At 41.4% G+C, this 14,424-nt stretch overlaps 1 protein-coding gene and 1 non-coding gene across 6 annotated transcripts in view; both read right to left on the reverse strand.

Annotated features, from left to right (window-relative positions):
- Positions 1 to 14,424, reverse strand: part of Fbxo42 (F-box protein 42) — a 77,601-nt gene that overhangs the window by 17,706 nt on the left and 45,471 nt on the right. For all 5 annotated transcript variants that reach the window (XM_026400779.2, XM_026400781.2, XM_077791189.1 and 2 more), the window contains one exon: positions 9,409 to 9,543. In XM_026400779.2, coding sequence (XP_026256564.1) covers positions 9,409 to 9,543 — 135 coding nt within the window. The remainder of the gene's footprint in view (positions 1 to 9,408; positions 9,544 to 14,424) is intronic.
- Positions 5,428 to 5,534, reverse strand: LOC113191194 (U6 spliceosomal RNA). Its single transcript, XR_003301868.1, has one exon. It is a non-coding gene; the product is annotated as a U6 spliceosomal RNA (small nuclear RNA).

The raw sequence follows: 14,424 nt of genomic DNA on the forward strand, positions 1-14,424 counted from the left end.
AAGGTCTCAAGAGGGTTATAAGAATTTGCATCTGTGGGGCTGGGGATGTAGCTCAGTTGGTAAAGTGCTTGCCTTGCATGCACAAGGCTCTGGGTTCAATCTCCAGCGTGCGCGCACACGCACACACACACACACAAAAAAAAAAAAAAAAAAACAAAAAAACACAGACCTGTGAAGTATTTGTGGGCAAAGATATTTAAGGCAGAAGAAAGAGTAAGAGCCAAAGTCCAGAGGTAAGGCTAAACCCCAGTGAGGGACAGGACACAGCAGATGACAAGGTCAGGGAGGTGACAGAAGGAAGATTGTGCAGGCCCTTGCTGGCCATGCACTGTTCCCTGACTACCTTCCCATGCCTCCTCTTACCACTCTCCCCTCACAAATCCTGGCTGGGGAATACGAACATATTTCTAAGTTCATAAACACACCAAACACTCTGACTCCAATTCCTCTGAAATTCTACTCTTCAGACAAGTCACTCATGTTTATTCTTTTTTTTTTTTGGTGGGGGGGAGGGTACCAGAGATTGAACTCAGGGGCACTCAACCACTGAGCCACATCCCCAGCCCTATTTATATTTTATTAGAGACAGGGTCTCACTGAGTTGCTTAGTGCCTTGCTAAATTACTAAGGATGGTTTTGAACTCGTAATCCTCCTGTCTCCACCTCCCAAGCCGCTGGGATTACAGGCGTGCACTGCCACAACCGGCTCATGTTTATTCTTTAAGACTCATTTCTAGTGCCACCATCTTCTATGCTCATCCATAGCCCTTATTCCTTTACAACACAAATACTATTTCCTTCTGCTTTTTTAAAATAATATTGCCTTTTAAAAAAAATTAGCTTTTTAAAAAACTTTATTTATTTATTTATTTTTTATGTGACACTGAGGGTTCCACCCAGTGCCTTACACATGTGAGGCAAGCAGTCCACTACTGAGCCACAACCACAACCCACGTCTGGCATTTGATGAAATCTTTTTGCAGTACCAGGGATTGAATCCGGGGTAGACTAGGTACATCCCCAGCTCTTTTTTATTGCTAAATTGTCCAGACTGGGCTTGAATTTGCAATCCTTCTGCTCTAGCCTCCTAAGTAGCTGGGATTACAGACACGTACCACTATGCCCAGTGTGGAATTTGAAGAATTCTTAACAATTTCGTTTTCATGACAATTTCAACCAGGGGCTCCAAAGTGTACAATGGCAAAAAATTAACCTACTACATGGACATAAAGTTCTAGATGCTTTTGATTTCTTCTAGATTCCCTAGTGACAAAGTCAGTGTGCCTGATATCTTGTCCAAAGAACCCCAGGCAATTTATGACCACTTTATACCCCTTAGCTAATAACAGTATGTGCGAAGGTGCCAACTTATCAGTTTTGATATCCCCTCTCCACCTCAGTATTTCTTTGCATGTAATTTGAGCAAAAACTATGAAAGGTAGGAATCACCATCTCTACCTAAAGGTAAGGCAACTGAAATATTCATTACTCAGCCTAAGGTCACCCCATTAGTAAATGACACAGCTGGAATGTGAACCCATGTTTGCATGGCACAAAAACCATGATATTTTATGGGATACTCACCAGCCTGCTTCTCTCCTACAGTGCATTCTTCCCTTCACTTTAGTAATGGACCCAACTAATGAGCATGGCCTTTCATCATGAGCCAGTGGTCATCCCTCTCCAAGTCTCTATAAGACTTAGTTACAACATCAGACTTTTCTATTTGTAGAACTCTCCAGGATGTTTGCCATGTCTAGAATATTCCCACCCACCCCCACTTGGTGGTACTGGGGATTGACCCAGGGGTGTTCTATCATTGAGCTATGCCCCCCCCTTTTAAAATATTTTTTTTTAGTTGTAGATGGACACAGTACCTTTATTTATTTTTATGTGGTGAAGATCGAACCCAGTGCCTCACACAGCTAGGCAAGTGCTCTACCACTGACTACAATTCCAACCCCCCCACCCCCAGCTCTTTTTTAAACTTTTATTTTGAGGTAGAGTTTCACTAAATTGTTCAGGTTGGCCTGGAACTTTCCATCTTCCTGCTTCAGTCTCCTAGCAGAGAGAATTACAGACTCAAGCCATCATACCCTGAATGTCGAGAATATTTCTTAAAGTCGACAAGTAAGAAATGAGTACATAATCTATCCAAACTTACATAAGAATGTTGATGGCAGGTGCAGTGGTGCACACCTGTAATCCCAGCAACTCGGAGGCTAAGGCAGGAGGATCGAAAGCAAATTCAAGGCCAGGCTAGGCAACTTAGTGAGGCCCTAAGAAGCAAGACGGTCTTAAAAGTGAATAAATAAATAAATAATTAAAATTAAAGTGGGTGGGGGCACTATGGATAAACTTCAGCAGTTAAGTGCCCTTGAGTTCAATTCCCAGTACCCCCCCCAAAAAAAAACCACCCAGTTACATTCAAAGTAAAAAAACTGTGACTACCTATCAATAAAGAGAATGGACTTTTAAAAAAAGGATATATGGAAGGATATATTCCTTTTCACAGCAGTGAAAAGGAATAGACAGACCACTGATGCGATCAAATGGATGAATCTCAAATACATGTGGAAAGAAGAAGCCAGAAAAAGCCATTTATACAAAGTTCAAAAGTAGATACTGTGTTGTAGTGTTAGAAATCAGAATGATAATTGCCTCTGTGGGAAGTGGTATTAACCAGGAAGGGACACTGGGAACTTTTGGAGGCGAGGAAGGACGTTCTATCTTGATCTAGGCAATCATCACATTGCTACTGTCATCTTGGGAGATATGGCCCATGGTTCCTGGCTCATAACTTCCCCTGCTAGGCAGGCCACAAAAAGTACGATTTATCTTTCCCAAGAAGAGTCACAGAAGCCTTTCTGTCTTAGAGGTGACCATAAAGAAATTCTCTGGCCTATCTTGTCTAATAGTAAGTGATAAGATTCCCATATAGGAAGGGTCCTGCTTCATACCTGGGAGGCAGGAATGTCACACACAAAGGCCAGGGGGAATCTGAGCAGACAGCCTGCTCGGTTTCCTTACCCAGTGTATCAGCAATAGATATGCAATGATGACTCCATAAAATCCTACCAGGATAGGGTTTGATGGCTTCTGTATAACTGAGCATGAAGAGGTTCCTGTGGTGGTACAGCTGGAGAGAGCAAGGAAGCTTCCCACCCATTTCCCCATATGCCTCTCTTCATTTGTGTCCTTTGGCTGGTATGTTTAATTCTGTGAGCCACTCAAACTTGAGGGAGGAAGCTGTGGGAATTCTGATTCACAGCTGGTCAGTCAGAGGCTCAGGTAAAACACTCTAAGGCTTGAGACTGAAGTGGAGACAGTCTTGGGAAACTGAGCCTTCAACATGTGGGATCTGACACTACCTCTAGGTGGAAGTATCAGAATTGAATTCAATTAGAGGAACCCAGCTGTGTTAGTCAGCTTTTTTGTCACTCTGGCCAAAATACCTGACAAGGGCAATTTAGAGGAGGAAAAATTTACCTTGGCTCACAGTTTCAGAGGTTCAGTCCGTGGAGGGTTGACTCCACTACTCTGGGTCCAATGTCAGGCAGAACATCAAGGTAGAAAGATGTAGTTGAGGAGTAGTTGGCTGTTCATGGCAGCCAGATAGGAGTGGGAAGAGGGAGGAATGGGAGGAGAAATGGGGTGAGGGAGAGAGGGGGTGGGGGAAGGAAGGTGGGAGAGAGAAAAGGAGGCCCCAAGGAAGATGAACTCTTCTAGGGCATGTTCCAGTGACCCACCTCCTCCAGCAGCACCCCACCTGCCTACAATTCCCACCAAGTCAGTCCATTCAAACTAGGATGGACTGATTATAGTTCTCACAGTCTGATCAATTCACCTCTAGAACACTCCTGCATTAACACAGGAGCTTCTGAGGACACCTCATATTCAAACCATAACATAGCTGGGGTCCACTGCTACTGGACTGACTGTTCCCTTGTTGGTGGGGAGAAATCCCCATGCTTTTGGAGAACACAGAGGTCTGTATTGATGGCTATGGAATGAGCTCCCTACACACATACATAAAAACCCATTAGTTGGGGCTGAGGTTGTGACTCAGTGGTAGAGTGCTTGCCTAGCACTGGTGAGGCACTAGGTTTGATCCTCGGCACATTAAAAAATAAATAAGTAAAATAAAGGTTAAATTCTTTTTTTAAAATTTTTTTTAAATATTTATTTTTCAGTTATCGGCGGACACAACATCTTTGTTTGTATGTGGTGCTGAGGATCGAACCCGGGCCGCACGCATGCCAGGCGAGCGCGCTACCACTTGAGCCACATCCCCAGCCCCAAAGGTTAAATTCTTTAACAATAAAAAACTCCACTAGTCTTGCACTTAAGATTTGTTCATTCTACTACATGTAAATTATGTCTTAATAGAGTATTGTTTAGGGCTGGGGTTGTGACTCAGCAGCCTAGCATGGATGAGGCCCTGGGTTCAATCCTCAGCACCACATAAAAATAAATAAGTAAAATAAAGGTATTGTGTCCAACTAAATATTAAAAAAAAAAATAGAGGGCTGGGGATGTGGCTCAAGCGGTAGCGCGCTCGCCTGGCATGCGTGCGGCCCGGGTTCGATCCTTAGCACCACATACAAACGAAGATGGTATGTGGTGCTGAGGATCGAACCTGGGCCACACGCATGCCAGACGAGCGCACTACTGCTTGAGCCACATCCCCAGCCCGCTAATAAATTCTTTAAAAAACCCAAAAAACCTAAATGTGATATATCAAGGAGGGATCTTAGAACACAAAATGAACGTTAGGTAAAAATAAATCAGGATATCTGAATAGAGTTATGGACTGAACATTGGATTATTGTTAGTCTACTATATTAATGTAAGATGTTAACGATAGAAAAAACTGGGGAACTCTGTTCTATTATAAAAATATGAGTTTTAAAAATTGGTAATATGAAATAAATTTAAAAAAAAAATGAAACTGCTCACTGTGTGGTGTAGTGGAAAAAGCATGAATTTCAGAGACAAAACCCGAGTTCCAATCTCTGCTGCTTCACTTATTGGTTGTATGGTCCAGTAGGTAAATCACTAGGTACTTCTGTGATTCAGCTTCCTCTTCTGCCAATGTGAGGATAAATGTAGTGCCATCCTAATCAGGCTGGCATGAAGGCTAGACAGAATGTATTAAGAATCTAGGACAACCAACGCCCACCTCTAAAACCTTCTCAAGGACCAGACACATTTCCTTGGGCAGTAAGCCGATTCTCACTAATTTAGGGGCAAAAGGTAGCAACCACAAGAGCAGGGAGGTAGCATGTTCCTTCCTTAACCGTAGTCGAGGAGCCCGGTTTGGCACTTTATATACCCACTTTCTACACAGCGACAAAGCTGAGTGAGATCACAGACTGCACAAGAAGGCAAAAAAGACATCATAAGATTCCAGAATTTCTTCTTCTTTTTTTAATAGAACGCTTCATGAATTTGCGTGTCATCCTTGCATAGGGGCCATGCTAATCTTCTCTGTATCGTTCCAATTTTAGTATGTGTGCTGCCGGAGTGAGCACAGGCTCCAGGATTTCTACATTTAGCTATATGTAGAGTCAATAGGGATTTTTTTTTTTTTTAATGTAGATTCACCAACTTATTCTCAACCCCTGAGATTACTGAGTGAGTCTGTTACAGGGCTATGGTGTCCATTGGTTAAGCACGTTTCCAGATAATTCGGATGACTGTTATTTCTGTATTCCAGGAACAGTGAGCTTATCTTTTCCTCTTTTTAGAGAAGGGAATCAAGGCCCAGAGAATGCAGAAGTGATGAAGTTCAAAGGCACGCAACTGAGGAATGGCTAAGCCAGGAGGAAAACATGTATCTAGGTTGTGTACCTTTGTCCTTAAGCACATTTTTCTAAAACAAAGGGCCTGAACCCATAACCTAACACTTGGAATTGCATGTGCAATGGAAAGGGGAAAAAAATCTTAAGAAATAAGGTTAGATAGGGAAAATGTGGTGGGAAAATCAATTATGACCCAGGACTAGTTAAAATAGGTGACCGAGCTCTAAATCTTTACCTAACATTTATATTTATAGACTCCACAAATATTTAGACTCTTTAACTGTGGAAAGTTCGTTCCTCTTCTGTAAATGGTTATAAGATTATCCTTAAGATTTTTGTACTGGGGATTGGACCCAGGGATGCTTAGCTACTACGACCCCACCCCTTTGTATATTTTATGTAGAGAAATGGTCTCACTGAGTTGCTTAGGGCCTCGCTAAGTTGCTGAGGCTGGCTTTGAACTCATGATCCTCCTGCTTCAGCCTCCCAAGCCACTAGGATTACAGGCTTGTGCCACCACACCTGGTGACTTACAATGATTGTATATTAGCCTTGGTTTGAATAAAGGGTAATTCGTTTGAGAAACAGTGGGTTAAACATTAGTCTTTCAAAGTACCTGTTAAAAGAACTGCTTATTTGCTTTGGGAACTGAACACAGAGACTGAGCCAAAAAAATCTGATTAAGAATCAGCCTTACCTTTGTACAAAAATGAGAAGGTGAAACATTCAACTTCCTGGAACCATTTGGCAAAAACCAGAACTATGTGTACAATTATACATTTACCATCACTGGCCAGGACTGCCAATGGTTTCTGTTCTGCTCCACCCTCAATTAGTTCACCTGAGTGATGCTCCAATCAGTCGAGAACCTGTACCAGCCCCACTCCCTAGCATCTGCAATCACACTTTTTCTCTTGTCCTGCAGATAAGTGACAGTCAACCTTCCCATCTCCAGGAGACCCCCCTCACACTTCATTCTGCCTTTCTCACCACTCAAAAATACTGTTCTAGGGCTAGGCCGGGGCTCAGTGGCAGAGCACTTGCCTAACATATGTGAGGCACGCACTGGGTTTGATCCTCAGCACCACATAAAAATAAACATATAAAGGCATTCTGTCCATGTAACAACTATTAAAAAAAAAAAAAAACATTGTTCTAACAATATAAACCAAGTCCTCTCTCTAAATTGTTCTTATCAGCATATCAACATCTATAAAACTTGCTGTTTTTTAAAAAATGAACCTCTCAACTATATATATCTTCTTTCACTTAGCACCAAACTTTCCGAAAAATAAATAAATAGATCAACCAACAACTACATTTTTGAAGACAGAGTACTGTTAGAGCTACTATCTAACACACCCGAACACTATGAGACTGCCCTTCAACTGTGACCAAAAGGAGAGAGTAACACCCTCCCCTCGCCAAACTGCAACTCTCTGCCTCTGAGCTCTGTGCCAGTCAGGAGCACCAGACACATGGACAACTGTTTTAATCAGACACCCTGAGGTCTCAGGAAGTGATTCTGGTTGGAACTCAGGACAGAAACATTCCTCCAGGCAATCTTCCCATGGGATTTCTGACTAAGTGAGAATCTCACAGGACTCTTTATTAAACCATTGTTTCTGTAAAGCAAACATTTCAAAAAGTTCAGTTCCTCCACTGCTGGACCTAGGCTTTAATTGTGGATTAGGGTGAGGCAGCAGCTAGATTCTTTGAGAGACTGTAAGAAAATAAAACATTTGAGAACTTACATATTTTAAAAAGAGGACATTCTTAGTGTTCTATATAGAAACTGAATTACCAAACCAGTTACTTCTCCAACACTTTTCTACCAAGGGAATTTCAAAGTGTCGCCTTTAAACAGTGATTTAAAAACCAAAACAAAGCCAAAACAAAACAAAAACCTAGGCTAGGATGTCCCTCAGGGACAGAGCACTTACCTAGAACACACAAGGGCTTTGGGTTCTAACCCCAGTACTGAAAATCAAACAAACAAAAAACCCACAAACAACAACAACAACCCCCCCAACACACACAAAAAAGCCCCCTGTCCGTCTTACAGAGAAAAATAACAAGTAGTATCAGTCTATGAAGGTTCTAGAACTCCATTTCCACAAGAGAGGGTTACACCCATGCCCAATTACCAAAGGCACAAAGCTTGGTTCAAACCAGAGAAAGGCAGTATTATTATTTTGTGACTGGAACAATCAAAGCTGCTCTCAAGTGCAGGCTGGACAAAACACCAAGTACAGGGACAACAAGAGGCTTCAGCTAATAAGAGCTACACTGCAGAATCAGGACTCCAAACACTGATACTGCACAAAGGACTAGAAAAGCAGACCCTCTGAAGTATGAAATTTTGAGGGCCAATACAACAGTGCTAACCTTCAAAGTTTCTATAAGATTACCATTTCCTCATATTTTCAATAATACAGATCTTCGGCACAAAACCCAGCTCCACCCAGTAAGTATCCTGTCCTTGTCCTCCTCCTCTATTTGTCTACCACACAGAGAAGGAACAGGAGAGTTCAGCTTTAGGACAGCAAAATGCTTCTTTTAAGTAGTTTTAAAACTTATCCTACATTCACTGTGAACACAAAAACATAACTGGCCTTCCCAGCCCACTTGAAAACAGAATCACCTAGTCCTACTCCACCTTTTTCTCACACAGGTACACCTACCTGCTCATAGTTAAATAGAGAATTGGTGATTATGCCAGGAAATGAAGTCTGTATCTACTCTAGCACCCTACCTTTTATAAAAGACCATGTTGCCTACAATCTAGCAATCCAAGTAGTAAAGGCAAAGCCTAAATGAATATGGAACCCGCCATGGAAAACCCAATCTCCTGTCCTAACACTGAGCTCTAACCTTGAAAAGCTAAATGAAGAATGTTTTGGGAAAAGTTTGCCAACAAATCTAGCAGTACACCTTATATTGAGGACTATATTTTGTACCAGTCCCTCAAATCATAACTGTGTCCCTTCAAATTGCCCTGTCTTGTCAGTGCAAACTCAGCTGTGTTTTTACTTTTTTCTTCCAGGAAAGGTTGAATAAGAATGTAGAAAATAATCTAGTTTCATTCTGCCAAAATTCTGGCAGAGCAGGGCTGTGCAGGAATGTACCTCTATGGAATCTTCCCACACTCCTGAGTTGTTAAGAGGAACTAGCAGAGGCATGTCCCATACACTCCCCAAATATCTGAGCTGGCAAGAACAAAAGATATTCAGAGACCTTAGCCCTGGGACAATAGCTTCTGTCAGTCAACTACAGTTCTCACGACTCTGTTTCTGCACTAACTTCAACCTCATACCAAACAGCACATCACACCTGTACAAGTACTTGAGAAAAGCACATGAATAAATTCACACAGTAGCATAATGATTTTGGCAAGGAACCAAAACTAATGATGAAGTATAACTTTTTAAAAATCAGAGACTTACCCAAGTATATTAATCTTAGCATTTATATAGCAGATTTGGCAAGAGATTTGAGACCCCAGTAACCTATGCCTGAGACCAACACCAAAAAAGATCAGGTAGAATTTCCATGACAAGGGAATTACTTGGTAAGGAGGCTAAGATCAGCATTCATCTCTTACCTGAAGCCAGAGGTCGGATCCATTCTTTGCTATTGAGGTCAAGTCTCCAGAGATCGTTGAAGGCAGCATTGCAGCTGCTCTGGGTACAGCCTCCAAACACATACATAGACTGATTAGCATCATAATAGCATGCACCTAGAAAGAAAACAACAACAATATGTTATTGCTGCTTAATATTGAGGCCTGTTCGACACTGAAACCATAGTCCACGTTTTAAAATTCAAATATTCTACACATTAACTAAGTCTGTTACCAGGAACCAAGTTTTTTTAACCAGCCTCTTGTCTTTAGGTTCATCAATCATATTATCCTTTAAAATATGGCCCAGAGAAAAGCCATGAAATTTTATTTCTGAGCAAGTAAGCAAGTAACAATGATGTCATTAAGTAAGACAGAATAATTCCAGCAAGAACACACGGGAATTCAAATTAAGGATGCTCCACAAGGGAAACAATTTAAATGTGTATCAATATCCTCTAGGGCAAGGCTAAGATGGTTCTGAGCTGCCCTCTGCCCTCCTACTCCTCTCCTCAAATCCCTCCTCCTATTGTTTTTGTTTTCAAATGAAACCTGAAGGGTAAAACTGTACACAAATCTCCCTATGAAATGCAGTGACAACAACCGTGAAACAGTTTTATCAATGACATGAAGTAACCATGCCTAAAGATCAATGCAACTAACACAACACCAATTTTATGAATTCCAAAATGCAGCCAGGGCTCAGTAGTGTGAGCCTGAACTGATTCCAAAGCAACAACAACAAAAGCTCACAAGTTATTAAGTTCCTAGGCATTTCAAAAGCTACCAAGGCAGGCTCCCAAAAACTACAAAAGGCATGCTGGCTGGTGCCAACTAGAAAACCGGCATACTTAAGAAACCTTTAAAAAGGACTAAGGTCTCAGAGAAGAGCCCTTTAAATTAGATGATTATGTACATATCACCATTTCTAAGAAAAAAAAGCAGACTATAAGAAGGACTCTTACCATAAAACTGCAAAGACCATGCTGGGCATGGTGGTACACATTTGTAATCCCGCTACTTAGGAGGTTGAAGCCAGTGGATCACAAATTTGAGGCCAGTCTGAGCAATTTAGCAAGATCCTATCTCAAAATAAAATTGTAAAGAGGGACTGAGGCTTGGGCTCAGTGGTAGAGCATTTGCCCAGGTAAGATTTATGTTTTCTTTTCTATCAAATCTAAACCTGTAATGAAATACAAATATGTTTATTGTAACCTAAATTTCATGTGTATGATGGAGCCATTTTAAGTTAGGAAACCATGAGGTCATAATGGTGCCATTTTAAAATTCCCAAACAAGACCAGACTTGGTGGTTCATGCTTATAATCCCAGCAGCTCAGGAGGCTGAGGCAGGAGGATTGCAGGTTCCAAGCCAGTTTCACCAACTTAGTGAGGCTGTGAGTAACCTAGTGTGACCCTGTCTATAAATAAAAATTTTTTTAAAAAGAGGTGGGATGTGGCTCAGTGGTTTAGGGCCTGTGCGTTCAATCCCTAGTACCAAAAACAAACAAAATTCTCTTAACAGGTATCCAAACACAACTGCAGCCCTTTTCTGTACCCTCCCCAATTTTAAATCGGCTCTTCCTATCAGAGCAAGGGGCAGTGCTTCACTAGGGATAAAACCTGGTGGACTGCCTGCCCAGGTGTGCTTGCTTGTTGGCCTCTGGGGTCACACCCTTCTGCAGAAGAACAGTATTTTTTTGTTTTGTTTTTTACCTTGCCAATCTATTTACAAGCAAGTTTGATTTCTTGGGTACTGGGTATTCTAACACCTAACATATGGAAAGCCCTAGGTTCAATCCCCAGCACCAGGGGAGGGAAGGAAAGGAAAAATAATACCACTATTGGTCATCCAGTGCCATTACCATAATGACCTTTGTGATATATATACTAGCTGAGAGTAACCCTTTTTTCCCTTTACTCAGCCCACCTGTTAGGCTCTTTAAAGATGGCACTAGGAAGGACAAGTCAGAAAACTACATGAGGTAGTAAAGCAGTGTGTCTAGGCATTATACCAGTCATCTCAGACAGTGAATAAATTCAAATGATCTGTCTGCCAGCATGTGCAACAATGGAGCTGCAGGCTTTTGAAAGATTGGAGAAAGAAGAGAAAACAGATGTGAAGATATAAGATGCCATCTAGTACAGGCTTACCCTTCACAGATTTACTACAGCCCCAGAACTCACACCAGAAAGGCATATGAAGATATAAATGGTCTCACACCTCCTGTTGACACCTTACCTCTAAAAAGAACTAATATAGTTTTATCAGTTTTTGAACCCACATCCCAACAAGAATATTTATTAAGTATAATAAAATTCCATTGCTCCCATTTCAGATTGGCTTAGAAATGCAATTTAAAACAAAAATCAAGTTAGAGGACTTTAGACAAACAAAAGACTAATTACCAGAGCCACATTTTGATCTCCACTGAAGGGCTCAACACCAGAAATTTTGGTCCTGTTAGACCTATCCTGAACTAGCAACCCCAACACATAGGTACTTTTGAACTGAACCAACGGATGCTAGGTGTAAAACAGTCCTCTTCTTTTGATTATCCAGAACAAAAACTAGCTATGTTTTATGGTTCTAAAACCTTAATTGGTTTCACTTATAATGATGTCTAATAAGACAAATTCATAATTTCATAGTTAAAAAAGAGGTGGCACACGACTGTAAATGCAACTCTGTGGGAGGCTGAGACAGGAGGATCACAAGTTTGAGGCCAACCTGAACAACTCAGAGAGACCCTGTCTCAAAAATAAAAGATAAAAATCAGTAGTAGAATGTCCCTGGGTTCAAAATCTAGTACCAAAAAAACCAAAACAACAACAACAACAAAAACTCCACAAATACACACACAAAGAGCCGAGGGCTAGTTCATGTTTCCTAGTTCCTCTAAAACTCTCAGCATCTGCTTTCTTCATGTAGCAAAAAAGCACAGTGCCTTTATTTTTCAGAGATGGTGTGAGTTCTGGGGCTACAGCATTCTTCTTCTCTGTCTGGATTGAAAACCCAGCCAACAGCAGGGCCCCCTGCGGTCCTTACTACATGTGTTTTAGTCCTATACTAAAACATGGCAATAGGCATTTTCCTGCTTTTCTTTGAGCAAACAAAGATTTCTGGAAGAGGAAAGCACAGCCCAAAGTATGCAAAGCCAATGGGTCTGAAACGGCAAGTTTCACACACAACTGGATTTTCTTTTTTTTAGTTTTTTTTTAATGTTTATTTTTTAGTTTTCGGCAGACAACATCTTCGTTTGTATGTGGTGCTGAGGATCGAACCCGGGCCGCACGCATGCCAGGCGAACGCGCTATTGCTTGAGCCACATCCCCAGCCCACAACTGGATTTTCAGTGATCAGCAGGGTTAGGGTTAGGGTTAGGGTTAGGGTTAGGGTTAGGGTCAGTCAATTATCACTGGAACTGGGGAATAAAGGGAGTCAATTTGGGCAGCTATGTTTAGAACTTATATATAAAGGAATAAGAAAATAACAATCAATAATACATTCCACTATTTTAAGCATCTTGCTGAACTTTGCTTAGTGCTTATTTTTACTTAAGATGCCTATATGTTGATTTTAGTGGGAATATCCAACAGGTTCAAATGGGCCTTTTAGGAAAAACTAGGAATTTGAACAAATTACCAGTGCTCAAGCAGTCATTTCCCTTTTACTCGGGCTCTCCACCCAAATAAAAGGTTTTCCTTTCCAAACATCTAGACTACTAGAATATGCTGTACAATGCAGTATGAATACTGTGCCAGGAAATATTAAGACTGTTTACCCAAGTTAAATCTCTTCAAATTTTCTAAAATGGGTCTGACTGTTTTATGATCAGGTTACTATCTAATAGTCCCTATTCAAAGACAAGTCAGATATTCACAATTTAATTAAACACAGCAAGCAAACAGTTTGTCACAGTTCTGAATATTTTTGTACTGTATTATAACGATCACGTGCAACATTTTCCTGTAGTTTCATATTTCCCATGCTGCCCGGTGCATTCCCTATGCTTGATGAATGAACTGTACATTCCAACTTTTGCACTTTCAGATGTTAAATTCTCCTTTGTTTCCCCACCTGTCTCCAGGGAAAGGCCCTCAGGCATTTATCCCATGCTTACAGAGACTCTGCTGTTCTGTATCTCACATCAACAAGCCAGAACATATTTGATAAGGTCTGTAATTACATAACTCTGGAATAGGCAAGAGGGGTTACTTAGCCTGGGCTTGCCGGCTCCTGCAAGAGCAGGACCATCAGTATGTGGAACTACCTGACCCTACTGAAAGCCTAAATACTCACATTTTTCCAAAGGATGACATTGGGGACTCAATAAACCTTTATATCAATATGAAAAGGTTCCAACCAAGTGCAGTGGTACAAGCCTGTAAATCCCAAATATTCAGGAGGCTGCTGTAAGAGGTTCAAAAGTTCGAGGCTAGCCTCAGCAACTTAGTAAGACCCTGTTTCAAAATAAAAATAAAAAGGGTTGGGGGTGGGTGCGGTGGCTCATGCCTTTAATCCCAGTGGCTCTGGAGGCTGAGGCAGGAGGATCACAAGTTCAAAATCAGCCTCAGCAAAAGCGAGCAAAAGTGAAACCCTATCTCTAAATAAAATACAAAATAGGGCTGGGGGTGTGGCTCAGTGACCAAGTGCTCCTGAGTTCAATCCCCAGTATCCCCCCCACCTCCAAAAAAAGTGTACTGTAGGGGAAAAGAGTGTGTGTGTGAGCAGTGCACAATGGTGCACGCCTATAATCCCAATGACTGGGGAGGCTGAGGCAGGGGGATTACAAGTTCAAGGTCAGCCTCAGCAACTAACCAAGACCCTGTCTCAAAATAAAAATTTTAGAAGGGACTGAGGATATAGCACAATGGTAGAGTTGGGTTTAAAAAAAAGTGTATTATGGACTAAGCGTGTAACTCAATGGTAAGGCACTTGCCTAGCATGTGCAGAGCCTTGAGCACCACAAAAAAATAACATTAAAAAAATGTGTG

The sequence above is a fragment of the Urocitellus parryii genome, chromosome 11 (assembly GCF_045843805.1).
Source record: "Urocitellus parryii isolate mUroPar1 chromosome 11, mUroPar1.hap1, whole genome shotgun sequence".
Lineage (NCBI taxonomy): Eukaryota > Metazoa > Chordata > Mammalia > Rodentia > Sciuridae > Urocitellus > Urocitellus parryii.